This window comes from Mobula birostris, chromosome 5, assembly GCF_030028105.1.
Source record: "Mobula birostris isolate sMobBir1 chromosome 5, sMobBir1.hap1, whole genome shotgun sequence".
Taxonomy (NCBI): Eukaryota; Metazoa; Chordata; class Chondrichthyes; order Myliobatiformes; family Myliobatidae; genus Mobula; species Mobula birostris.
Window position 1 is genome coordinate 83553513 of NC_092374.1, and position 25902 is coordinate 83579414.

The window sequence follows — 25902 nt, forward strand, 5'->3', positions numbered from 1 at the left end:
AAGGAATCTGTAGCAGCACAAAAAGAAATGCTATCCTGACAATATGGAAGAGGTGGAGTTCAGAGTTCAAGACCCTGACAGCAACACTGTGAAGGGGGATCACATCAAGTTTATTGTTATTTAACAATATACACGTATATTACCAAATGAAACAATGTTTCTTCAGAACAGGGTGTAAAACACACAATAACTTTGGAAAGTAAGAATTAAATCTACAAATGAATTACGCATAAATAACAAACTAAAGTGCATACATTAAATATTGTAGGGTACAGTACAAACTATCCAGTGACACTTCGAATGCGATGCAGCAGGGAGTTCAGAACCCTAATGGCCTGAGGAAGCTGTTCCCAATGGAGTCTCCTGCCTGATGATAGAAAGTCAAAGAGGATGCTGGATGGGTAGGTGGGATCCTAATACTAAGGGCCCTGCATACGCAGCGCTCCTGATAAGTGTCCCTGATGGAGGGTAGGGAGACCCTTACGATCCTGTCAGCCGTTCTCACTGTACTTTGTAGGGACTTCTGGTCCGATGCCTTGCTGGAGATGCAGCTTGAAAGGATACTCTCAAAGGTGCTCCTATGAAGATAGATTGGGGCAGGGGCCTTGCTTGCTTCAATCTTTCAGGAAGTGGAGGCGCTGCTGTGTCTTCTTAGTCAGGGAGGTGATACTGAGGGTCTAGGTAAGGTTGTCCATGATGTGAACTCGCAGGAACCTGGTGCACTTACCTCTCTCTACAGATGAGAGGGTGATTCATTCAGGAGCTGAGAGCAGCAGGGAAGAAGCTGGTCCGAAATATCTGGCTTTCAGGCTCCTCTATTTTCTCCCAGAAGGAAGCAGAGAGAAAAGCACATGGCCAGGGTGGTGGGCACGTCTGACAATACCATTAGGTCTTCCTGAAGCAACGCAGTGTGAAGGAAGTAATGACCCTTTGATGGACAGAGCACTGTTTACTTCCCTCTGCAGGTTCTGTCACTCCACAGCACAGCAGCTACCATCCTAGGAACGTGGTGAGTTTCAGAACATCTACACATTTTAACTTGTCTTCCATCCTCACCAATGCCAGCACCTCTGGAATATTTCCCTCTTTCCTATGACGCACAGCACTGCGTGAAAGTCATATGCGAGTGATGATAAACCTGATTCTGATATGGGTCTCCATTGTGGCATTCCTTCTCTGCCACTTGTCCTACACCCCTCCTGTGGCGCTCCACCCGTCCCTTTCCCAACATCCTTTGCTCCTACCAGATTTACAAACTTGCACTCCGTTCCATGTTGACAAATACAGTACTGTGCAAGTCTGAGTCACCCGAGCTATGTACATGTGCCTTCGATTTGTGCACAATACAGTAGATAGCATTTTTTTTAACCCACAATCCCATTAACCACCAATTTTTTCTGCAACCTATTCTCTCCACATTCCCATCAGACCCCTACCCCCTTCCATTCTATCCCTCACACAAACTAGGAATGATTTACAGCGGCCAATTGATGATAGCTGAGGCCCTCCATTGTCCAGGGTTGACCATGGATAATATGTTGTGATATACGATCCTGGGCAGTATGATTTGGAGAGCAAGTTGTTGCCCATACAGTAGGCTTCCCTTCTGCAGCTGGTAAATCCAAAGGAATGGCAGAGACCGATACAGATTGGCACCCAGCTGTATCGCACGAGTTACCAGTCAGAGTTGAACTCAACGTTGGATTACCTTTGGGATTCGGCACCAGTATTTTTCCAGATTTTTTTCCTCAGGCTTTACTGCAGAAGCCTTCCCCATAAGTGGATATAACCACAAGACAGCAGAGGTTTGAGATGAGAGCTTTTCCCTTCTTCTATAGGAGTTGTCAACCACAGCTGACGAGCCTCATCTGCCTGAAGAAATGGTTTTAAGGTACTAGTAACCCATTTTTGCCTCTTGTGTCAGCCTGTCAGTAGAAATAGTTCCACCAGGCCTGGTAGCTAAACCAACTGGACTTGGTTGTCAGAGGCTATTTGAGATGCTCCCCATTGAGAGCATTTAATAGATAGTGGGAGCATATCCCCACTACCTCCTCCAGCTATGGATGATTTTAAAAATGCTGGGATCGGTGGGAGAGAAAGCTTAGATTGATCTTAGAGTAGGTTAAATTATGGGTGCATAACATGATGGGTAATGTTCCATTTTCCAATTAACCTACCGAGCCCACAAGGACAGGATAGAGAGCATTAACTCCACTGCTGCCCCATACATAGTCATAGAGGTGTACAGCACAGATACAGGCCCTTCTGCCTATCTAGTCCATGCTAGACGTCTGTCTACCAATTCAACTGCAATGGGAAACAGAATTTTGTTTGGGTGCAATATTCAGAAGGTCACTGGATTCTGACCTACTCATTGCCCAGACCCCAACTGTGGAGGCATGCTGATCATGAGATCAGTTACACTAGTGCAGGAGTTCCCACCCTTTTCGCTTTTAATGCCATGGACCCCTACCATTAACCAAAGGGTTCACAGACCCCAGGATGGGAAACCCTGTACTGGTGGATACAAGAGGTAAAAGGTAACACCTTCCCCTTTCCCATTAACTCAACAACTAGACCACTCACACAGCATGCAGAGGGTTGTTCCCTAAACTCCAGCGGAGCATCATACCAGTAACTTCAACAATGGACAGCTTAACTAACACAACCACACCCTCCCCCCTCCAGTGACCCTGACCCCTGGTTATCTAAGTGTCCAGTTTATGTCAATGTTTCCAGTTCCAAGCTTTGTGTAAACCAGCATCTAAGAGAGAGCCATGAGCAAAACATTTGAATAGAAGGCGAGCCAATTATCCTGGGTGGCCCACGCAAGAAGCAGCTGAACTTGCGAGAAAGCAAAAAAGAATCAAAAGAAAAAGCTGAAGAGAGGTGGGAAAGTACAGAATATATTTTTAAGTACCTTGGAGACTTACCATACCATGACGAATGGAAAATGTGTACAAGAGAATGCGGTCAGAGCAAGAAAACCAGTGACGTCAGGAGAAAGAGAACTGCAGTTAACAGAACAGCCAACTGCCATATTCTAGGCCGCACAATAAGCTAAGATCAGAAGATCATAGCATAGAATTAGGCCATTTGGCCCATCAGGTCTGCTCCGCTATTCTATCATGGCTGATTTATTATCCCTCTCAACTCTATTTTCCTGCCTTCTCCCTGTAACCTTTGACCCTTTACTAATCAAAAACCTTTCAAACTCCACTTTAGGTATAGCCAATGACTTGGCCTCCACTGTCATCTATGACAATAAATTACACAGGTTCATAACCCCTGGCTACAAAAGTTCCTCCACCTCTGTTGCAAGTGGACATCCCTCTATTCTGAGGTTGTGCCCTCTGATCCTAGACTCTCCCACTGTTGGAAACCTCTCCACATACACTCTCTTGAAGCCTTTCAATATTCGATAGGTTTCAATGAGCTCCCCACTCAGTCTTCTAAATCCAGTGAGTACAAGCCCAGAGCCATCAAATGCTCCTCATACATTAACCCCTTCATTCCTAGGAACATCTCATGAACCTCCTCTGGACCCTCTCGATACCATTTCTTAGCTAAAAGACCCACATGCTGAGAGATGCCTTGAAGCTCCATGTAGCCACCACGAAGGCCTTGCAAGGAAGGACACTGCAACACACATCAAAGTTGCTGGTGAACGCAGCAGGCCAGGCAGCATCTCTAGGAAGAGGTACAGTCGATGTTTCAGGCCGAGACGTTTACTAACTTTTCCTTCAGTTAGTCCTGACGAAGGGTCTCAGCCTGAAACGTCGACTGTACCTCTTCCTAGAGATGCTGCCTGGCCTGCTGTGTTCACCAGCAACTTTGATGTGTGTTGCTTGAATTTCCAGCATCTGCAGAATTCCTGTTGTTTATGGAAGGACACTGTTAGGGATTGAGAAGTTATGTAATTATCTAACTACACGTATATCAGATACAAATTCAAATAAAACTAGTTCAAGTTCAGGTACAGTTATTACTGTTCAGAAATGAATCTCAGGGTTGTATATGGTGACCTACAGTACTGTGCAAAAGTCTTAGGCACATGACTTAAGGTGCCCAAAACTTTTTCACAGTTGTGTAGTAACTTTATGCATTGCAGTGTACTGCTGCAGCAGCAAAAAAAAACAAGTTTCAAGACGCATGTGAGTGCTGATAAACCTGATTCTGATCTGGGTCTCTATTGAGGACTGAGAGTAGGAAGGGGGCAGGGAGAGAGGAATCATGGTTGGGAAAAGGGGAAGGGAGAGGAGAGGGAGCGGGACGCACCAGACATTCTGAAATGATCACTAAACCAATTGTTTGGAATCAAAGGACCCTGCGAATCAAAGGTCTCAGGGTTGGGTGTGTTTAAACCCGCGCCACCCCCCTTACCCCGGCACTCCTTCTCCAGCACCTGCACCACACCCCTCTCACAGTGCTCCACCCAACATCCTTTGCTCTTGCCAGATTGTTGAGTATGCCCACAAGAAAATGAATCTCAGAGTTGTATATCATAACATACTGTATAAGTACTTTGATAATGTACTTTGAACTTTGATCCCCATTTTATGCACTATTGATTTTTTGTATTTATTCTGTAATTTATCAATGTTTACTTATAAAGTACAAATATAATTAAGTCAGATGATTCCCCCCCGATGCTGCCAGAGTTCTGGGTTTTGAACAAGGTTTAATCGATGCAGTTTATGGATTGGACTCAACTTCACATTATGATGTGTTCCTGGTCACTTTTTTTCTTGCAGTTTTGGGCGATTTTGAATCAAAGCAGCTGTCAGCTAACAAACACTGAGCTGAACTGAATTTGTCTGGACTCTTTTCGATTTTGTACGTTACATTCTGTGTCTTCTGCTCATTTTTTTTGGTTGCCATTTGTGCGATTTGGTTTTTCTTGCGCGTGGAGGGGGGGCTTGATGCTTTTCTTTGAACGGGTTCCATAATTTTCTTTGTTTCGGGGGGAAGGTGAATCTCAGGGTTGTATATTACATACATATTTTGATAACAAATGTACTTTGAATCTTTGAAACAGCAAATCTTTCATACCACAAACAACAAACTTTATACCAGGCAGCGATAAGAAGTCTGATTCTAATTCTCTGGAATTACTCATTGCACCTTAACAGAGCACCTGGGTGTATGCAACCTCCGGATTTGCACTGTCTTGCTCCCGTGATAATGGAGGAGTCATTACCTGCAGCTCATCCAAGCTGAACTCGCAGTACTCCCTCCGTGTCCCCTTCCCATTGGTCAGGATTCCACAGCCGCTCATCATAATTGTCCCTGCAGGGATAAACAGACAGAAAGTGTGGACGCAGCTCCTGAGGACCACACCAGTGCACCACACAATCTCACCAATATTGCAGTAACAGATCATAGTACAGGACAGCACAGAAACAGACCCTTCGGCCTGCAATAGCTGTGTCGACCACGGTGCCAAACCCTCTTGATTGTACATGACCCATATTTCTTCATTCCCTATCTGTTCATGCCCAGTAGTCATGTGATCACGTAAGATGTCTTCACACAACAAAAAAGAATAATTTCTCGAAGCGTGGTTCTCTACAGAAGAATCCGTCAACAAACACATCAACAAATCTGATATATGAACCCTCCAGAGAAAAGAGAAACAATGGCATCAACAAATCGTAAGTAATCTCAGGGTCTGGACAGCCAATCAAACACTTCCAATGGACCTCCCTCAAAGCTAGCCAATCAGAATCTTCTACAGCTAAACTGCTCACAATGTTTTGAGCCAGCCAACCAGATCACGACGTCTAATCAACATCCTTTCAAACCCCGGAGGAGTATAAAAGTCGACATTCTGAGGAGACAACACCCTCAACTGCGCACTGATGGTGGCTTCTCAATTGGAGCTGAAACATCTGCAAACATTTTGCTAAGCTCTGCGATCAACCAAACTTCCAAAGTAAGATGTTCTCCTAAGGGGTTGTCTAAGAGGTCGTCAGGTGGCTGTGGAGGCCATTCATGAATCAGGGCTTCCAGACACAATCCTTCCTCCTTCCCCAATTGCTGCTTGCCACAGGAAATAATCTGGGAAGTTAGGATATATTCCCTTAATGGAGACCATCTGCAGGTGACTTTGTTTAACGTGAGGACACTGAAGCAGGTGCAGCCACCACACAGTCCAGTGACATGGAGTGCAAGACAACTGGGGACTCCTTCATTGCTGCACCCTTCCTCCACCCTACCTGCTGTTGAGATCTGTCATCATCTTCTATCAGTTCCTCTGCTCAGGTCTTGGTTAGAACCTCTGCTTTGACCCTACCAGGAGCTAAACTCCAGATGGCAATGTTCTCAGGATCTCAAGTATCTCCATCATGACAAGGTGACAATCCTCAGAGAAGAGGCCTAAGTGCCTCCTAAACACCACTATTGTATCCACCCACCACCACCCCAGGAAGCCCGCTGCATGCACCTAAAGGCATTTGTTAGTCTTGCGAGACCGTGGATCTGCACCTGGAAAGTCTTCACTCTCCAGGGCACAGGCCTGGGCAAGGTTGTATGGAAGACCGTCAGTTGCCCATGCTGCAAGTCTCCCCTCTCCACGACACCAATGTTGTCCAAGGGAAGGGCATTAGGACCCATACAGCTTGGCACCAGTGTCGTCGCAGAGCAATGTGTGATTAAGTGCCTTGCTCAAGGACACAACACGTTCCCTCAGCTGGGGCTCGAACTCACGACCTTCAGGTAGCTAGTCCAATGCCTTAACCACTTGGCCATGTGCTCCTACTATCCATGTTAAAAAAACACTTCCCATGGGCACCTCCTTTAAACTCTTTCCCCTCCCGCCTTAAAGCTATATCCTCTAATACTCGACATTTCTACCCTAGGAGAAAGACTGTCCACTCTATCAATGCCTGTCACAATCTTATAACACTCTTATCACATCTCCCCTCACCATCTGCCACTCCAGAGGAAACAACCAATGCGCCTCCTTAAGTTTCATATGCTCCAACCCAGGTAGCGTCCTGGTAAACCCCTTCTGTACCAATTAGCATATACTGCAGAACGTTTCACAACTTTTACATCATTTTGATTGTGTTCTCATTCTGTAAATAACCTCATTTCATAGTTTTGGTTCATTTTTCACACCAGCTGCCCCAAAACCCCTCCCCACCATTGAGCACATCTACATTGAGTGCTGTCACAGGAAAGCAGCATCCATTGTCAGGGACCGCACACAACCCAGGACATGCTCTCTTCTTACTGGTACAGGAGTCTCAGGACTCACACCACCAGCTTCAAGAACAGATATTACACTTCAGCCATGATATTCTTACACTAAAGGGAATAACTTCACTTGTCCCATCACTAAAATGTTCCCACAACCTACGGACTCACTTTCAGGACTCTTCATCTCATGTTCTCAATATTTATTGCTTAATTATTATTATTTCTTTCTTTTTGTATCAGAGTTTGTTGTCTTTAGTTGTCTGGTTGAATACCCAAGTTGGTGTGACCATTCGTTGATTCTGTAACGGTTATTATCTTATTAAGGATTTACTGTGAATGCCCGCAGGAAAATGAATCTCAGGGTTGTATATGGTGACATATATGTACTTCGATAACAAATTTACTTTGAACCAGGTATCTTCGGCAAATCATCCCCATGGCAACCCTGTCACTCCACATCAGAAATATTTCCATGTCCTTGTTATCCCTTCCCGAACATGCTAACTCGTTTTTACTTTTAGTTTTGGCAAAATGCCTTCAAACTAAAACATTAACTCTGCTTCTCTCTCCACAGATGCTGTCTGACCAAATAAGTTTTTCCAGCAGTCTACTTTTATTTCAAGCTTCTAGCACTTTATTTGATTTTTCAGCACTTCATACCAGTAATCAATAGTTACTCAATGACCTCAACATCATGGAGGGTCAAAGTCCAAAGTAAATTTTATCATCCAGGTACATATCTGTCACCACATATAACCCTGAGATTACTTTTCCTGGATACGTACTCAGCAAATGTATAGAAAGTAAATATAACAGGATCAATAAAAGATCAACCAGAGTGCAGAAGACAGCAAACCGCGCAAATGCAAATATGAATAAACAGCAATAAATGAGAACATGAGATAATGAGAAAGAGTCTTTAAAGCCTGCTATACTGTAGGCATTTCATTTTAGCAGTTTTCTGTAAAGCCATCTGTCCGGTTGGTAGAATGTTTTGGCTAAAGATATGGGCCATGTTGTTCAATTTAGGAATGTTGTGTTAGCCAATCAGGATGGTGGGACCAGGAGAAGGTTCTAGAGAGAGCTGAGTGGAGAGAGATCTCTGATGAATAGGGGTCAGGTGTGTGGTCAGTTGGCAGGAGATGCGGAGAAAAGATCGAGACGATCTGACAGAAAGACACTATTGCAAGGAGTGCTTCACAAGATGAAGGAATCCAAAATGGGAAGTTCTAATGGCCCTTTTAATGTTTTTCCTTTCTTTGCTTTCTCTTAACAACTGCTTGATAAAGCTGAAATTGGACAATATACTTTCTTTATAATTTTATGCTGATGTATCTGTCATTTCTTGGTCACTGGTAATTCTGTATGGGCAGTATTTACACGGCATTCACCCAAATTGGGATTCCATTAATCTGAACATCCCAACTTTCCTGTTTGGTTGAACCCCAAAACATACTGACCCTAGACGTATATTGTTTATGAAAGGTGGCCTTCTCCCACTGAGTCATGGCTGTTAGCAAAGTTAGCTAATGAGCCCGGTGTGAGGATTACAAGTCCTTAATGTGAGATCATTAGTTGTGAGAACATCCCAATGGACGGGCAAATGAGTGCAATTATCATTTTTATTCAAGAACCTTATGGTTGAACTTTGTGATGTGAATCCTGAGGCTCTTGTACCTTTTACCTGATGACAGCAGCGAGAGAAAAGCATGGCCTGGGTGGTGAGGATCTCTGATGATGCGTGCTGCTTCCCTGCGAAAGTGCTTCATGTAGGTGTGCTCAATGGTTGGGAGGGCTTTACTGGTGCAAGGTCTTACGACTTACAACTAAACAGTTTCAAGGCAGGATCTCCTGACCTGATCGGAGATTGGTCATTGTTGCCGGGTAGTCCAAGTTATTTGGATTATGCACGGTGATGCCAATCTCAATGGACCCAGACCACTTGTCAACCAGCTTGTCAATCCGGATCTGTGGCATGGATAAAAAAAAAGCATGTAGAGAGAAGTCTTACAGATTTCTTTGCAAAAATTTAATTAGATATAAACATTTTGTAATCTATAACATGTAAGTAAAACATATTTGAAAAACAGTGAATTCCAGTTAATTGGGATGTACTGGAACCACATTTTGGCCCAATTAAGCAGCTTCCCCAATTAGACAAAGTTTCTAAGAAATAGGTAAAAAGGTATGAAAATGAAACTATCGTTTAACTAAAAAATTGTGTTTAAATGAAACCAATGCTACTGCCGTACTATAAAACTGTGTATTATTTATTGACTGAGGAATTCATCCTGTGTACGCTGCTTCTGTGAATGTCCAGGGAGGGGTAGCACCTCTGGTGTCGTGTCCATTCTGGGGCGGCTCACTCCACTTTTGTCTCTACTGAACACTCAGCCCTGATCTGTGGTTCCAAACAACAGTAGGTACATCCTGCTCCACTACTTCGACAGGCGGCAGGCAGGCTAAACCAGGTGAGGGTAGCGAGTGGGCCTCATACCCCGGTGAGAGACGCAGCACGTGAAGTCAGCTCCAGTGCACTGAGAGGATTGGATCTACAGTGACATCCAACAGCCAGGAAGGTGGTTCTGCAATGCTCCGTGGAGAGTGAAGAGCATGGCGAGGCACAGAAGTAGTCATGATCAATCACTGCAGCCAAGCAAGACCCCAGTTTGTGATGATTACTTGTACCACTGGACCTGGACTTCCGAGGCCGAGAGAGTGGAATTACCCCAGGCTTTTTTTTTAAACTTTAAAATCTCTCCCACACAAGTTTCACTGTCACCGTCGGATGCAATGCCCAACCAACACATTGCTGTGTTCTTCTGATTGACGATAAATGAAGAAAATAATGGACTGTCTTCATACAATGCCTTTGATGACAGCATCCATCAAATCTTCATTTTCGTTGTAACATTCAAGATAATTATCGATATCTTCAAATTCTTCGTAGTTCCCAACTTGCAGAAGTAGTGAAATAGTTTCCTTTTCACTCCTGGCCATTTCTGGCATCTCCAAGTCTGAATGCTTGAAATAGCAGTGAGCAAAATAATTCTAAATAGTTTTACTGTTTATTTCTCGCTATACCACTGCTTCAGCTAGGGTATTCCTCCTTCCAAAGGAGTGCTGGAAACAGATTCTCACAACTTTCAATAACTATCTAGACAAGCACACGAATTGCCAAGACACAGAGGCTCCTGCCAAATGGTGGATGTGGGATATATAGATGAAAGGAATTGACCTGGCTGTGCTTATGGCCTGTTTCTGTGCTTTACGACTCTATGACCGTATCTTGATAATGACATGTTCATTTTGAAGTATGACCTACAACCTGAAGAACAAGAGTATATCCAGAGCCAAATTTTATTACCCTATTGGAATTCATGTAAACGGTAAAGCTTCAGCCTTGGGCAGAATGCCATGGGGGAATCATGGTAGGTTCAGAGGTGACATGGAGTAATAGGACAACAATTCTGATACCATTAGGCACAAAGGACCACAGTGTACTTTATGTTCCAAGATGTCAGTTTGTTGTGATTTTGATATGAACCACAATTTTAAGACAATGAAAATACAGGACCAGAATTAAGCCATTTGGACCATTGAGTCTGTTCTGCCATTTCATCATGGCAAATCCATTTCCCTTCAACCCAATCCCTTTGCGCCCTGACTAATCAAGAATCTATCAAACTCTGCCTTAAATATACCCAATGACTTGGCCTCCACAGCCACCTGTGGCAATGAAGTCCACATATTCACCACACTCTGGCTAAAGAAATTCCTCCTCATCTCTGTTCTAAAAGGACACCCCGCTATTCTGAGGGTAGCAGATACCAACAGAATCAACAAACTCATTCGTAAGGCCAGTGATGTTGTGGGGATGGAACTGGACTCTCTGACGGTGGTGTCTGAAAAGAGGATGCTGTCCAAGTTGCCATCTTGGACAATGTCTCCCATCCACTACATAATGTACTGGTTGGGCACAGGAGTACATTCAGTCAGAGACTCATTCCACCGAGATGCAACACAGAGCGTCATAAAAAGTCATTCCTGCCTGTGGCCATCAAACTTTACAACTCCTCCCTTGGAGGGTCAGACACCCTGAGCCAATAGGCTGATCCTGGACTTATTTCCTGGCATAATTTACATATTATTATTCAATTATTTATGGTTTTATTACTATTTAATTATTTATGGTACAACTGTAATGAAAACCAATTTCCCCCAGGATCAATAAAGTATGACTATGACTGTGTCTTCTGGTCTTAAACTCCACTACTATAGGAAACATCCTCTCCACATCCACTCTATCAAGGTCTTTCAACATTCGATGAGGTTTCAATGAGGTCACCCCTCATTCTTCTGAATTCCAGAGAGAAAGAGAGCACAGTGGTGAGAAAAGGGTTAATGATGGGTTGTAAAGAAGCTGATTTATAAGGAAAGGCTGAAAAGAGAATCACTTACAAAGTTGTACAAAGCAGAAACATGTCTTTCAGCTCAGCATGTCCATGACAATCTTTTTGCTATAAAAGTGTTGCGCTAATCGCTACGGTACTGTAGTGCACTAAGAGCCTTAATATTTAGGCTCTTAAGTAGATGAGGTGTATCTACACAAACACCATCTTCTACACCTGGGTGGCACGGCTCAGTAGGCTGGAAGGGTTTGTTCCTCGTTGTATCTCAAAATAAAATAAATACGATAAGCTGTGTCCTTGATCTTACAATCTAACTCATTTCGATCTTGCACCTTGTTTACCTGCACTGTATATTCTCTGTAGCTGTTACACTTTATTCTGCAATCTGTTATTGTTCTACCTTGATCTACCTCAATGCTCTGTGTAATTATCTGTTCTGTATGAACAGTATGCAAGACGAGCCTTTCACTGTATCTCAGTACATGTAACCATAATAAACCAATCCCAATTCCTCTCGAAGATATCAACTACCGTGCAGAAAAAAACTTTCCCTTCAAATTCTCTTTAAAATTCCTTCCTTTTACTTTAATACTATGCTGTCTTGCTTGAGGACTGAGACTCTGAAATTCCTATCAAATTTTCATCTCTTTCCACTAAGTGTCTCCGTAATAGCTAGTTCAGGAGTGGCATAAAAACATTGTTGACACAGTATGCAGTGCTGCCCCGATATTCTTTAAACCCATGAATAATAAAGACACATAATGTTTATCTTTACTGCCAAATGAAGCAGTGAATGATCCTTTTACAACCTGAGAGCAGTGACACACACAAAATGCTGATGGAACTGAGCAGGCCAGGCGGCATCAAGTCTCGATCCGAAATGTCGACAGTCCTGCCGAAGGGTCTCGGCCAAAAACATCAACTGTACTTCCCCCCACCCCCCACCCCACAGATGCTGCCTGGTCTGCTGAGTTCCCCCAGTATTTTGTGTGTGTTGCTTGGATTTCTAGCATCTGCAGTTTTTCTCGTTTGTGAAAGCAGTGAGATGTTCCAATGACATCTCCCTCATTCTTCTTCTAAACTATTAATAAATTCTAAATAGTTTCTCTGAAGTACTTTGTCTATTTCAATCTGTTATATTTTATTGTAACTAATCAATGATAATTTCTGCTCAGAATAATCGAGGTATGCGAGTGGATTTTTTTTAAAAAACAGAGTTTTATTTTATTTAAACACATCATGGTAATTACAGTGGAGCAAAGGCAAATGCAGAGGCAGAGGGACGAATTGGCCAGATTTGATAAAAGAACACTGGCAGGGATGATGCAGAGCAGCAATGGCTGGAATTCCTGCAAGCAATTCTGAAAGCACAGGATATATACATCTCAAAGAGGAAGAAGTATTCCAAAGGAAAGATGACACAACCGTGGCTAACAAGAGAAATCAAAGCCAATATACAAGCCAACGAGAGGGCATATAATAGACCAAAAATTAGTGGCAATTTAGAGGATTGTGAAGCTTTTAAAAACCAACAAAAGGCAACTAAAATGTCATTAAAGATGGAATGCAAAAGCAAGCTAACTAATAATATTAAATAGGTTACCAAAAGTTTCTTCAGATACATTAAGTGTAAAAGAGAGGTGAGAGTGGATATTGGACCACTGGAAAACTATGCTGGAGAGGTAATAATGGGAGACAATGAAATGGCGGATGAACTGAATAAGTATTTTGCACCAGTCTTCACTGTGGAAGATACTCGCAGTATGGTGGAAGTTCCAGGTGTCAGGGGTCATGAAGGGTGTGAAGTTATCATAACCAGAGAGAAGGTTCTTGGGAAACTGAAAGATGAAGGTAGATAAGTCACCTGGATCAGATGGTGTACACCCCAGAGTTCTGAAAGAGGGTGCTGAAGAGATTGTGGAGGCATTAGTAATGATCTTTCATGAATCATTAGATTCTGGAATGGTTCAGAAAGACAGGAAAATTACAAATGTCACTCCACTCTTCAAGAAAGGAGAGAGGCAGAAGAAAGGAAACAATAGGCCAGTTAGTCTGACCGCAGTAGTTTGATGTTAGAGTTGATCATTAAGGATGAGATTTCAGGGTACGTGGAGGCATATGATAAAATAGGCCATAGTCAGCATGGTTTCCTCAAGGGAAAATCTTGCCTGACAAATCAGTCGGAATACTTTGAAGAAATAACAAGCAAGATCAACAAAGAAGAATCAGTTGATGTTGTGTACTTGGACTTTCAGAAGGCCTTTGACAAGGTGCTACACGAGGCTGCTTAACAAGCTACAAGCCCATGGTATTATGAAAGATTCTAGCATGGATAAAGCAGTGGCTGATTGGCAAGAGACAAAGAGTGGGAATAAAGGGAACCTTTTTTGGCTGCCAGTGACTAGTGGTGTTCCACAGGGGTCTGTATTGGAATCAATTCTTGTCAATGATTTGGATGATAGAACTGGTGGCTTTGTTGAAATGTTTGCAGATGATATGAAGTTAGGTAGAAAGGCAAGGTAGTTTTGAGGAAGTAGAGAGGCTACAGAAGGACAAACAGATTAGGAGAATGGGCAAAGAAATGGCAGGTGGAATAGTGTCTGAAAGTGTTCGGTTGGTCATGCACTTTGGTAGAAGAAATGAAAGGGTTGACTATTTTCTAAATGGAGAGAAAATACAAAAAACTGAAGTGCAAATGGACTTGGGTGTCTTTGTGTGGTGAATCTGTGGAATTCTTTGCCACAGGCAGCGTGGAGACCAAGTCTTTATGTATATTTAAGGCAGAGGTTGATAGATTCTTGATTGGTCAGGGTATGAAGGGATACAGGTAGAAAGCAGGAGAATGGAGGTGAGAATGAAATGGATCAGCCAAGGTGAAATGGCAGAGCAGACGTGATGGGCCAAATGGTCTAATTCTGATCCTTCATCTTATGGTCTTTGGTAACAGGCCTTTTCGGCCCGTGAGCCCATGTGACAAATTAACTTACTAACCTGTACATCTTTATAATGTGGGAAGAAACCAGAGCACCCACAGAAAACCCATGCAATCACAGGGAGAACGAGCAAACGTCTCAGAGGCAGCTGCAGAAATTGAAGCCAGGTTCGCTGTCATCGTAATAGCATGATGCTGACTGCTAGGCTACCATTCCTCCCAAGATTATCACAGTTTGGGCACACGCTTTCAAAAGATTCATCACTCCTACCTTAGGGTAGGCTTGGACTAGCCATAAACAATGATCTGTCACTACACCTTGCTGTTATGTGACTGAAGTCACCAGAGAGAAGTGCTGGTAGATATGAAGCAGTCTCTTTATTCGACAAAATGAGATAAAGCCTGAGACCCCTTGTGGTGGAAGGTGGCCTGCCTGACCCAACACTACACATCATTTTATGTGCTAAATATCAAAGGACGATGTGGACAAATCCACATATACGTTTCCTTTGAACTACATGTAACAGTTTCAAATGTCTGCATCTTCCCACTGTCACACCCAAAATAAGAGTTAACTACTGTTGTGTCCACGCAATGGGGTGTTGATTGGATTTGTGCATTTGTAGACAATGAGTTAAGTGCCTGTTTCCTGGTCAGTGGTCTGCATGTTACTGCTCTGAGCTGCATTTTCAATGCATATTCAGACCCAAGGCTGGTTGCTGAAGTCACTATTCCCTTTATGCCCAAACCCTCAAAAACGCCAGAACACACCTTGTCCTGACATTCAACCTCTCCCTCCCCCCCCCCCCCCCACCCAAGTGAACAGCAGAAAAGCAGGGCAAGTATGGTTCTGGAGTGACTGAACAGGAATAAGATGATATTGATGAGCAAGTGGCTTGCGGCCCAACAACAGATGGACAATCCCACTGCCAAGCTCACCTCAAACATCTCGTTGTCCCGCAGCGGCCGGTTGGTCATGACCACGCCGTTGTTGAACTCGTCGAGTGGCCGCCTCCTCTCCGCCGTCTTGTTGTTGTTGCTGAGCTTGATGAGGGTGCCGCACTTCTCATGGAAGAGCAGGGCGTCGTTGGAGGTGACGGAGCAGCTGTCCAGGGGGCTGCCCAGGCTGACATTCAGCAGGTTGCCATTGTACGCTGAGAGGATGGCGTTGTTCACAACGTCTGAGAGTTCCATCCCCACAAAACCTGGAATTAGATTTACTAATACATGTATATTGATAAACAAAAAAATGTGCTATTTTTATTAATGACCAACACAACCTGAGGCTGTGCTTGGGGCAGCCCACAAGTGTTGCCATGCATTCTGGTGCCAACACAGCATGCCTAAAATGTTTTTTTTAAATTATTTTTTAAATTTTGAGATATAGTGCTGAATAGACACATTCAGCCCTTCAAGCTATACTGTCCAGCAATCCCCAACAATTCCATTTAACCCTAACCTAATCACGGAACAATTAACAATGACTAATTAATGCACCCAGTAATCTTTGGACTACGGAAGGAAATCGGAGTACTCAGGGAATTCCATGGGGAGGGCGCACAGAGATGCTGAGATTGAACTCTGAATTCCGTCTCCTTGAACTTGCTGGTGTGAGTCCTGAGGCTCTTGTACCTTCTACCTGACAGCAGCAGTGAGAAGACAGCATGGCTTGAGTGGTGAGGATCTCTGATGGATGCTGCTTTCTCGCAACAGTGTTTCATGTAGAAGGGCTCAATGGTGGTGAGGGCTTTACCCGTGATGGACTGGGCCATATCCATTACTTTTTGTAGGATTTTCCATTCAAGGGCATTGGTGTTTCCATACCAGGCTGTGATGCAGATATAAAGACCGAATGGCCTATCTAGTGCTGCACTGTTCTACGTTCTAAGATCAACTTCTAGACATTAAAGATTGAAAGAAGGCGGCATAATATCACTGAAAATAATCTGCAGATGGAGTATGAAAGACACTGAGAGATTGTTTCTTATGATAAGAGAAACGATAATCACGTGAAAGGATCAGCCGGAGGTGAGGATAAGTTTATGTACCCAGACAGTTCTGGACCTGCAACACACATCAAAGTTGCTGGTGAACACAGCAGGCCAGGCAGCATCTCTAGGAAGAGGGACAGTCGACGTTTCAGGCAGAGACCCTTCGTCAGGACCTTTTGGAATTTTACAATCTGGAAGTTTGATGATGCTCAGAGTTGAGACGGACTGGTTTTGGGTAACCAAGTAGGAAGTTAAACTTGAGATTTAAAAAACAAAAATCAGAAGAACTGCAAATGCAAAACAAAAAAACTTAAATGCTGGAAACTCTCAGAAGGTCACAGCATCTGTGGTAGGAGAAAAATGGGTTAACATTTTAGGTTAAAGAACCTCCATCAGAATTGAGAAAGAGGAAACAAGTTAGTTTTATGTATTATTTATTGAGATACAGTGCAGAATAGGCCCTTCTGGCCCTTTGAGCCATGCCTCTCAGCAATCCCCAAATTAACCCCAGCCTAATCACGAGAAAATTTACCATGACCTATTAATCTGCCAACCGGTAGGTCTTTGGACTGTGGGAGGAAACCTACGCAGTCATGGGGAGAACGTACAAACTCCTTACAGTGGCTGGAATTGAACCCAGGTTGCAGGTGCTATCAAGTGTTGTGCTCACCATTACGCTCTTCCAAGAGGACCACAACCTTGTGGTTTGGAGGCCTGTGTGCCCCAGAGAGCTACGTTGGCTGGAGTCAGGACATTTTTATGCTTTGGCTCTTGGTGGGGTCACCCATGCCAAACAGGCCAAAGGGTGGAGGCCAGACTAAGAGTAGTCCACCGGTCCTCCAGGTTCGTGGGTTCAGCACTGGCCTAGCAACCCTGACTGGTCAAACAAAACTGTTATGGAAATAGCAATGAAGAATCTTTCTACACCTGAGTGCGATGGTTCCCGTGTCCCCGCCCGGGACTTGTATGCCTGGCAGTGGTGGAAGCTGCTGGCTTGATGAAGGAAACCCTGACCATCCGCAGAGATGGAAGACCTTCATTGCTGTCCTAAGTAGAAGCGGCAGCAGTAAGTAGTAACCACTTACTCTAACATGCCACCCCAAAGCTACAGACAGAATTGGAGAGGGAATGGATGAGGCAAAGGGAATGCACCCGATGGGGCAGGATCAAGCTGTCATGCAAATAAGATGTGGAACTTACCCAGTTGACAGAAAAAAGGAACATGAATAAAGACTGTAAACAAAAGTAGTCAGGGAAAACACATACTGAATTTATTCTGTCCTCTTGTAGAAATTTCTGTTTTATCTGTTGATTGTTTCCAGCAGAAAAACATGACCTCTTGAATTGCAAGATCAAACAAAAGGCAATGCAGTCTGTTTCTGCCTCTAGTTTAGCTCTTAACCGCTCCCTGGAGAGATAGAGGAAAGGTTTAGAGTTCTTCCTACATCATGTCTATCACTCAAATTATGCCAGCACAGTTGATGCAGAGTGAAGCTCCAACACCGCTCCGCATCACTGAAATACTAGAAAATACTTTCCTTTTGTTGGATCTGTCATTTTTCTGTTCCTTAGGGTTCTTCTGGAGGTCAAAAATGGCAAGTTTTAATTCTTAATGATTTCAAAGATTAAACAAACATACAAATACTAAGCAAACTAAGCAAAGTGCTGAGAAGCAAAGACGGCGAAGATTAAAAAGCTAAAAAAAAATGGCGCCTCTGAAAAATCATTATCTTTTATAATCCAGATAACACAAAATTCTTTAGATAAGAATAAGACCATCAATGGTTGCACAATTATAACTCGTGGGCAATGTGCTAACACTTAGCCAATGGAAGATGAAAAGGTATATGTAATTGCTATAGTGTCTTCTGCCAGTAAGTGGCGAGGAAAAGTATGAGTTTTAAAAAAGTACAAATTATGATTAAACTATGATTTTAGTCTTACATTAATTCATCTAATACCTTATAAAAAGTATATCCCACCACTCTTCTACATCAGAGTACTTTGAAACCTGCTGCATCATGGACTTAATGCAAGAAGAAATTCTGTCTCTTTGAGCAGAATAGTTTAAGAACCATTCTGCTCAAAAGAATAGTTTTCGGTCACCTCAACTTCCTCAGCAAGATGCGACTATGCACATCTCATGAGTGAACCCAAGTGGCAGAGACAGGAGGGACTCTCGCTTTAAAATTTGATGGTTAAAATGGATTTCCTGGAACACAATCGGTTCTATGATTGTAATTTCACCAAGGGAGGGCAAGAGCATGTTGGAATTAGTTTTTTTTTTTATATATACTTTGAGGTATTAGTTGAATTAATGCAAGACTAAGATTGTAATTTCTTTCTTACTGGTATTTTTAACAAATTCGTACTTTTCACGGTATGTGGTGGTTTGTCCCCACTTACTGGCAGAAGGTGGTATAGCAGTTACATACACCTTTCCACTTTTTTAATTAGTACTAGCACATGACACGCATTATAATTGTTTTAATTATATAGCCTCTTAACTGGCTTATCTCTATCTGAAGAATTTCTATTACCTCTAGTATAAAGGTAATAGTTGGGTTGATCTTAACAATTTACTTGCAAACGTTTCAACACTAGACGAGGAGCCATCAGTATGCTGTTGATTGTGATGTGTCCACCAAATGCTTGGCCTTTATTTACTTTTCAATCAGCTAATTGGTCATCATTTTGGAAACTCAGCTGCGATATGGGGAGGAATTCTCATCGCTGATTGGTTGCGTGGCAAACTTCATGCATTGTGGTCTGGAGTTTGCCCATATCGGCTCTTAAACAGGATCGAAGTCTACCTGTCTGTTTATAGAATTGTTTGTGGAAAACCATGCTTCGAGGAATTCTCTTTCATGCGGCATGTTTGCTTGCGCCATGATTTTCACTGATGCCTAGTCGATTTTGTGCCCCTCTCGATCTCCATGGGTGGAGACCAGGGAGAGTTGGTCATGCCGCTTCACAGCCAGCTGATGCTCAAGAATAGTTTTCTCCCAGTTTGGCTGGCGTAATATTTGCTGTAGTCCCGCATTGATAAGTGATAGATTTTTCCAAAGGCACTATCTTTTCATATCGAATCTCTAATCTTGTCTCTCATTTGCCTTGTTACGTTGTATGTATTTTTGTTTAAACTTTATAAACAATCTTGAAAATCAATGAATCAAAGTTTCTTTCTCATTCCTGAACTTCTAAAAGAAGCCAAGGATTGATAATTACTAAGATCCAACAAGCATAAAACAGGCAATTTGGCCCACTGGGTCTGTACTATCATGATGCCAAATTAAATGAAACCTATCTGCCTGCACATTCAGCTACCCAAATGCCTCAACCTTCACGATCAAGTCCACCTCCACCACTAGCCCAGGCTGCACGTTCCAGCCATCTACTATTATCTGTATTGTTTGTGTAAAAAAAATACTCCCTGTATCTCCTTTAAGCTTTTCCACCCTTCACCTTAAGTTATAGTCTTTAGTATTTGAGATTCCTACCATGGGAAGAAAAAACTTCTGATTGTCTAAACCCCTGATAAAAATTGGGGGACCGCTACATTGAGCACCTCACACCATCCGCCATAAATGGGACTTGCTGGTAGCCAAACATTTTAATTCTGATTCCCATTCCAACATGTTGATCCAAAGCCTCCTCTTGTGCCAAGATGAGGCCACCATCAGAATGAAAGAGCAACATCTTATATTCCATCTGAGTAGCCTCCAACCAAATGGCTTGAATATTGATTTCTCCTTCCGGTTTAAAAAAAATTCCCTCCCCTCTTCCTGTTCCCAACTCTGACCTTTCACTTCTCACCTGCCTATTACTGACCCCAGGTCCTCTCTTCCTTCCCTTTCTCCTACGGTCTACTCTCCTCTCCAGCTGTTGAACTTTCCTGCTCACCTAACTTAGCAACTTCCTTGCTGTCCTCCTTACCCACCCCCCACCTTTTCATTCTGGCATCTTCCCGCTTCCTTCTCAGTCCTGAAGAAGGGTCTCGGTCTGAAAAGTCCATCATTTACTCTTTTCCATAGATGCTGCCTGAGCTACTGAGTTCCTCCAGCATCTTTTGTGTTGTTATACCTCCGACAATTTTATAAACCTTTACCGGATCAACCTCTACCTCTGAAGTTCCAGTGAAAACAGTCCAGTTTTGTCCAGACTCCCCTAATAGCAAACACTCTCCAATCCAGGTAGCATCCCAGTGAACCTCTTCCACAGCCTCTCCAATGTTGCCACATGCTTCCAGTTATTGACTAAGGAGTGATTATTGACTTCAGGGAAAGGAAACCAAAGGTCCATGAGCCAGTCCTCATCAGGGAATCAGACACATTAAATTTGTATGTGTTATTATTTTTGGAGGATCTGTCCTGGGCCCAGCACTTACGTGCAATTACGAAGAAAGCATGGTAGTGCCTCTACTTCCTTCGGAGTTTGCAGAGATTTGGCATGACATCTAAAACTTTGACAGACTTCTGTTGATGTGTAGTGGAGAGTGTATTGACTGGCTGCATCAGAGCCTGGTATGGAAACACCAATGTCCTTAAAGGGAAAATCTTACAAAATGTAATGAATATGGCCCAGTCCATCACACACAAAACTGTCCCAAACATTGAGCACATCTACATGAAACACTATCGCAGGAGGCGGAGCCAAGTAGTTATGGCACCCAATGGCGACTCCTTTGCTTGTATCTTCAGAAACAGCTCTATTTCCACCTTTAATATCTCTATTTTTCCCTTTCAGGGTTCCTTTGAAGACCCTGACCTGGAGTTACACACTGACTTCAGTTCTTTGCAGGAATGGGACCCATTCTCAGGGTTCCACAATCGGCTGCTATTCAGCATGTCAAAGTCTCGGCCTAAGATTTCGGCATGGATCAGAAGCCTGGGATCTCGAGGAACTGGAGACGGGCAGATCAAGGGTCAGTGCCGCCACAGGAAACTCGTGTGTTGTTGAGGGAGTTGGAACATCTGCTGTGTGCCTGGGGACCCGGGATCACTGCAATCTTCAGGCACAGAGCTCAAAAAAAGCGAAGTAACGGACTTTTAACATCATAAACCAGTGAGTTGTTTGTTATCTCTCCCTGCTCGTTGGAAAATGGAGTCACCTCTTTCTCCCTTATTAGGAGAGAACCTGCAGCGTGTCAAGTTATCAGGTGAAGAATGTAGTCTTTGGGGTAACTGCAAGTCTGTGTCTTTGCTATTGCTTTGCTCATGCTTGAGTGCCGGTAGCGGGTGCGCTTTATTTTTGCTGGTGGGGGGAGGGGGATTGTTGCTCGCTGCCGCTCCTGGGAGGGAGGGGAGCTGGGGGGAACTTTGGGGTTCTAATATTTAACTGTTGTTCATTCTTGGGGCACTCCTCTGTTTTTGCGGATGCAAAGAAAAAGCATTTCAGGATGTATATCGTATACATTTCTCTGACATTAAGTGAACCCTTGAAAGCAGCATCCATCATCAGGGACGCCCACTACTGAGGACATGGTCTCTTCTCGCTGCTGCCATCAGGGAGGTGATGCCTCAGGACTCACACCACCAGGTTCAGGAACAGCTATTACCCCTCAACCATCAGGCTCTTGAACCAAAAGGAATAACTTCATTCAACTTCACTTGCCCCATCAATGAAGTGTTCCCACAACCAACGAACTCATTTTCAAGGACTCTTCATGAGAGGTTCTCAATATTTATTGCTTATTTGTTTATTATTGTTTCTTCTTTCTGCACCTGCACAGTTTGCCTCTCCTGCACTCTGGCTAAACACCAAAACGGGTGGTCTTTCATTGATTCTGTTGTAGTTATTATTACATAAATTTGTTGAGTTATATCCACAAAAAAATGAATCTCAGGTTGTATGTGGTGACATATATACTTTGATAATAAGTTATTTTGTACTTTGAACTGTAATGGGACAACCAGAACTGTACACAGTAATATGGCCTGACCAAAGTTTTATACAATTTGAACATAAATTCCTGATTCTTAAGACTCTAATACCCTGAAGGTGCCATGAAATCACACAGTGCCATTTCCCACTACTGTCTCTAAATCATTTGATGCCCTTAAAATCTTAGGGTTTATCAAAACCCAATTTTTTTTTTTAAAAATCACATTTTATGTATCACCTGTCCCATATGGCCTAGCCCTTGCTTTCCAAGCTGATCCTAGACTCCATAGCTAAGAAATAAGACATGGGAGCAGAATTAGATCATTCAGCTCATTGAGTCTGCTCCGCTATTCCATCATGGCTGATTTATTATCCCTCTCAGCACCATTCTCCTTCCCTCTCCTGGTAGCCTCTGATGCCCTTACAAATCAAGAACCCAAACCACTTTAAATACACCCAATGACTTGGTCTTCACAGCCATCTGTGGCAATGAATTCCAGATTCATCATCCTCTGGCTAACAAAATTCCTCCTCAATGTCTGTTCTAAAGGCACATTCTTCTTCTCTGAGGATGTCCCCTACTGTGGCAAAATCCAAGGCACACTACCGTCTTCTAATATTCAATAGGTTTTAAAGTGATTCCCCCATTCTTCTAAACTCCAGTGAGCACAGGCACAGAGCCTCAAACACTCCTCAGATGTTAACACTTTCATTCCCAGGATCATTCTCGTGAATCTCCTCTAGACCCCCTCTAATGCCAGCACATCCTTTCTCAGATAAGGGGACCTAAACTGCTCAGAATACTCCAAATGCAGTCTGACCAATCCTTACAAAGAAGCAAAATAAGTTTTAAAAAAGGTATAGAGGGCTATGGTCTGGGCAGGTCAATGGTTCAGAACGGATCAGATGGGCCAAAGAGCATTATTTCTGCACTGTACTTTTCTGAGATTCTACTGGAGGGATTTTGGCGACAAAATGATGGGCTGTCACTTAAAAATGAGGTGTGCCTGTATTTCTTCTTGTAGTGCCTGGCATTCTCCTGCAGAGGCCTATGGAGGCTGGAAGAGGAGGTAGATATATCAGCAAATCGAGAGCTTAGGGAGATGCCACAGAACAGGAGTCAAGGATGGGGACAGATCAGAAATATCGCATGGAATGGTGGGAAAGGTTTGAGAAAACAAATAGTCTCTGCTCCTACTTCCACGTGCATTCTTATCATCTGAAGCATTTTACTTACTCATGTAGATATTCTTGGAATCCACTTCAAATACTTTTTCTAAATTTTATACGAATTAATGTAAGACTAAAGTCATACTTCAATCATAATTTGTATCTTTGTTTTTAGCACACGTATGTATTTTTCATAGTACGAGGTGGTTTGATCCTGCTTACTGGCAGAAAGTGGTATAGCAGCTAAACTAACGGCTTATCACATCTCTCATTTTTCATTGGCAAGGTGTTAGCACATTACCTAGGTGATGTAATTGTACAACTATGGATTGATTTATTCTTGATTAAGCAATTTCTGTTATATGGATTATAAAGGTGATGGAATTTTCAGAGATGCTATCTTTTCTCTTCATTGAATCTACTGAATCTCTGCTTGGCTTCTCATTCTCAGCTCTTCACTTAGTTTCAAATGCCTATACCATTCTTTAAACTTTAAAATAAACAATCGTTAAGAGTTAGAACTCCTTGCCATTCCTGACCCCCAAGGGTCAGAAAAATAAGACCGATCCAACAAGATACAGTGCGGACTGGGCTCTTCGAGCCACGCCACCCAGGAACCCACTGACCTAACCCTAGGGTAATCACGGGACAATTTACCATAACCAATTAACCTAATAATAGATGTGTCTTTGGACTGTGGGAGGAAACCAGAGCACCCAGAGAAAACCCACACATTCCATGGGGAGGATGTAAAGACTCCTTACAGGTGACTTTGGAATTGAACACTGACCTCGAGCTGTAACAACATGGCGTTAACTGCTAGGCTTTCCGACACCCCAAGCTGCAAAAGCATCGTGCTAACCACTGCACTTTCTGACACCCCGAGCTGTAACGGCGTCCCACTAACCGTTACACTTCCCGACAGCAAGCTGTATCAGCGTCCTGCTATCCGCTACGATTTCCAACACCCGAGCTGCAGCGTCCCACTATTCGTTACATTTTCCGACACCCCGGGCTGTACATCATCCCACTAACCGCTAAGCTTTCCGACAGCCTACACTTTCCAATGCCCCGAGATGCAACAGCACGCACTAACCGCTGCACTTTCCGACACTGAGCTGTAGCAGCATCCTGCTAATTGCTATGTTTTCCACCACCTTGAGCCGCAATGGCATCCTGCTAACCGCTACATTTTCCGACACTGAACTGTAAGACCATCGCACTAACTGCCACACCTTTTGACGCCCCGAGCTGTAACAACGTCCTGCTAACCGCTATGCTTTCCCACGCCCCAAGCTGTAACGGCATCCCACTAACTGCTACGCTTTCCAACGCTCAATCAAGGTGATGGGTTTTGTATTGCTGTATCATCTCAAACAATATCAAATAGCACCAATATCTTTTCTCCTACGGGTTTACCTGGGTTAAATGCTGTACATATGAGCCAGCAACCGGGAGACCTGACACCCCGGGATAAGTTCACATTTTCCACCACCTGGGAACTCAGCTCACAGCTACATTTGTGACATGAACCCTTTAAAGAAATGGAATCCTGTTGTAACCTAGGGAAAAGATACAGGAGCCTAAAACATCTACACTCAAACTTTTAAGAAAGATTAAGCCAACGGGGGAGGCTGACTTCTATGATGTGCTGAGCTGTGTCCGCAACAGCTTCTTGTGGTCACGGGTAGAGCAGCCATACAAAGCCACGTTGCAGCTGGACAGGATGCTTTGAATGGTGTATCTGTAAACATCTCTTCCACCATCAGATTTCTGAACAGTTCATGAATCCATGAATATTCCTTCTTTGTTCCTCTTTTACGTTATTTTTTTTGTAACATAAAATAATTTTCATGTGTTGCATCATATGGCTGCCATAAAATAATGCCACAAATGCGTTGAGGTGAAGTAAAATTTTTAAAATAGTGGATGGAATTGTGTACGGCCCTTTGTGGGCTCAGAGTACGTAAGGTGTAAGGTACACTGTAGGACTGGTAATGCCTAATGCTTATTAATAGTACCTGGAGTCTTCCTTGGCCTCAGGGCACAAGTGGCATGAGGATGTCTAACGATGGCCATGGACTGTTTAAATGAAAGAAACCATGCTGGGATAGTGGCATGACAGCAAGAGACCAAAGAGTTTATCTGGCTCTGCATGTCTCTCGACGCTTATGGATTGAACTCCTATTTATTGAGGCACCTTTCCCTCGATTCTTGGGATTTCACCTAGACCACAGAATCACGATCGATTGGTACCGAGACCCAAAGCCAGGGTGTTTTCACAGGTCGGATTTTGAAGTTCCCCCAAAAA

At 43.3% G+C, this 25902-nt stretch overlaps 1 protein-coding gene across 2 annotated transcripts in view; it reads right to left on the reverse strand.

The window, feature by feature from the left end:
• Positions 1-25902, reverse strand: part of neurl4 (neuralized E3 ubiquitin protein ligase 4) — a 127713-nt gene that overhangs the window by 85356 nt on the left and 16455 nt on the right. For both annotated transcript variants that reach the window (XM_072258272.1, XM_072258271.1), the window contains exons 3-5: positions 15487-15752; positions 9060-9171; positions 5201-5289 (exon numbers count right to left, since the gene is read on the reverse strand). In XM_072258272.1, the coding sequence (XP_072114373.1) occupies positions 5201-5289; positions 9060-9171; positions 15487-15752 (467 nt within the window). The remainder of the gene's footprint in view (positions 1-5200; positions 5290-9059; positions 9172-15486; positions 15753-25902) is intronic.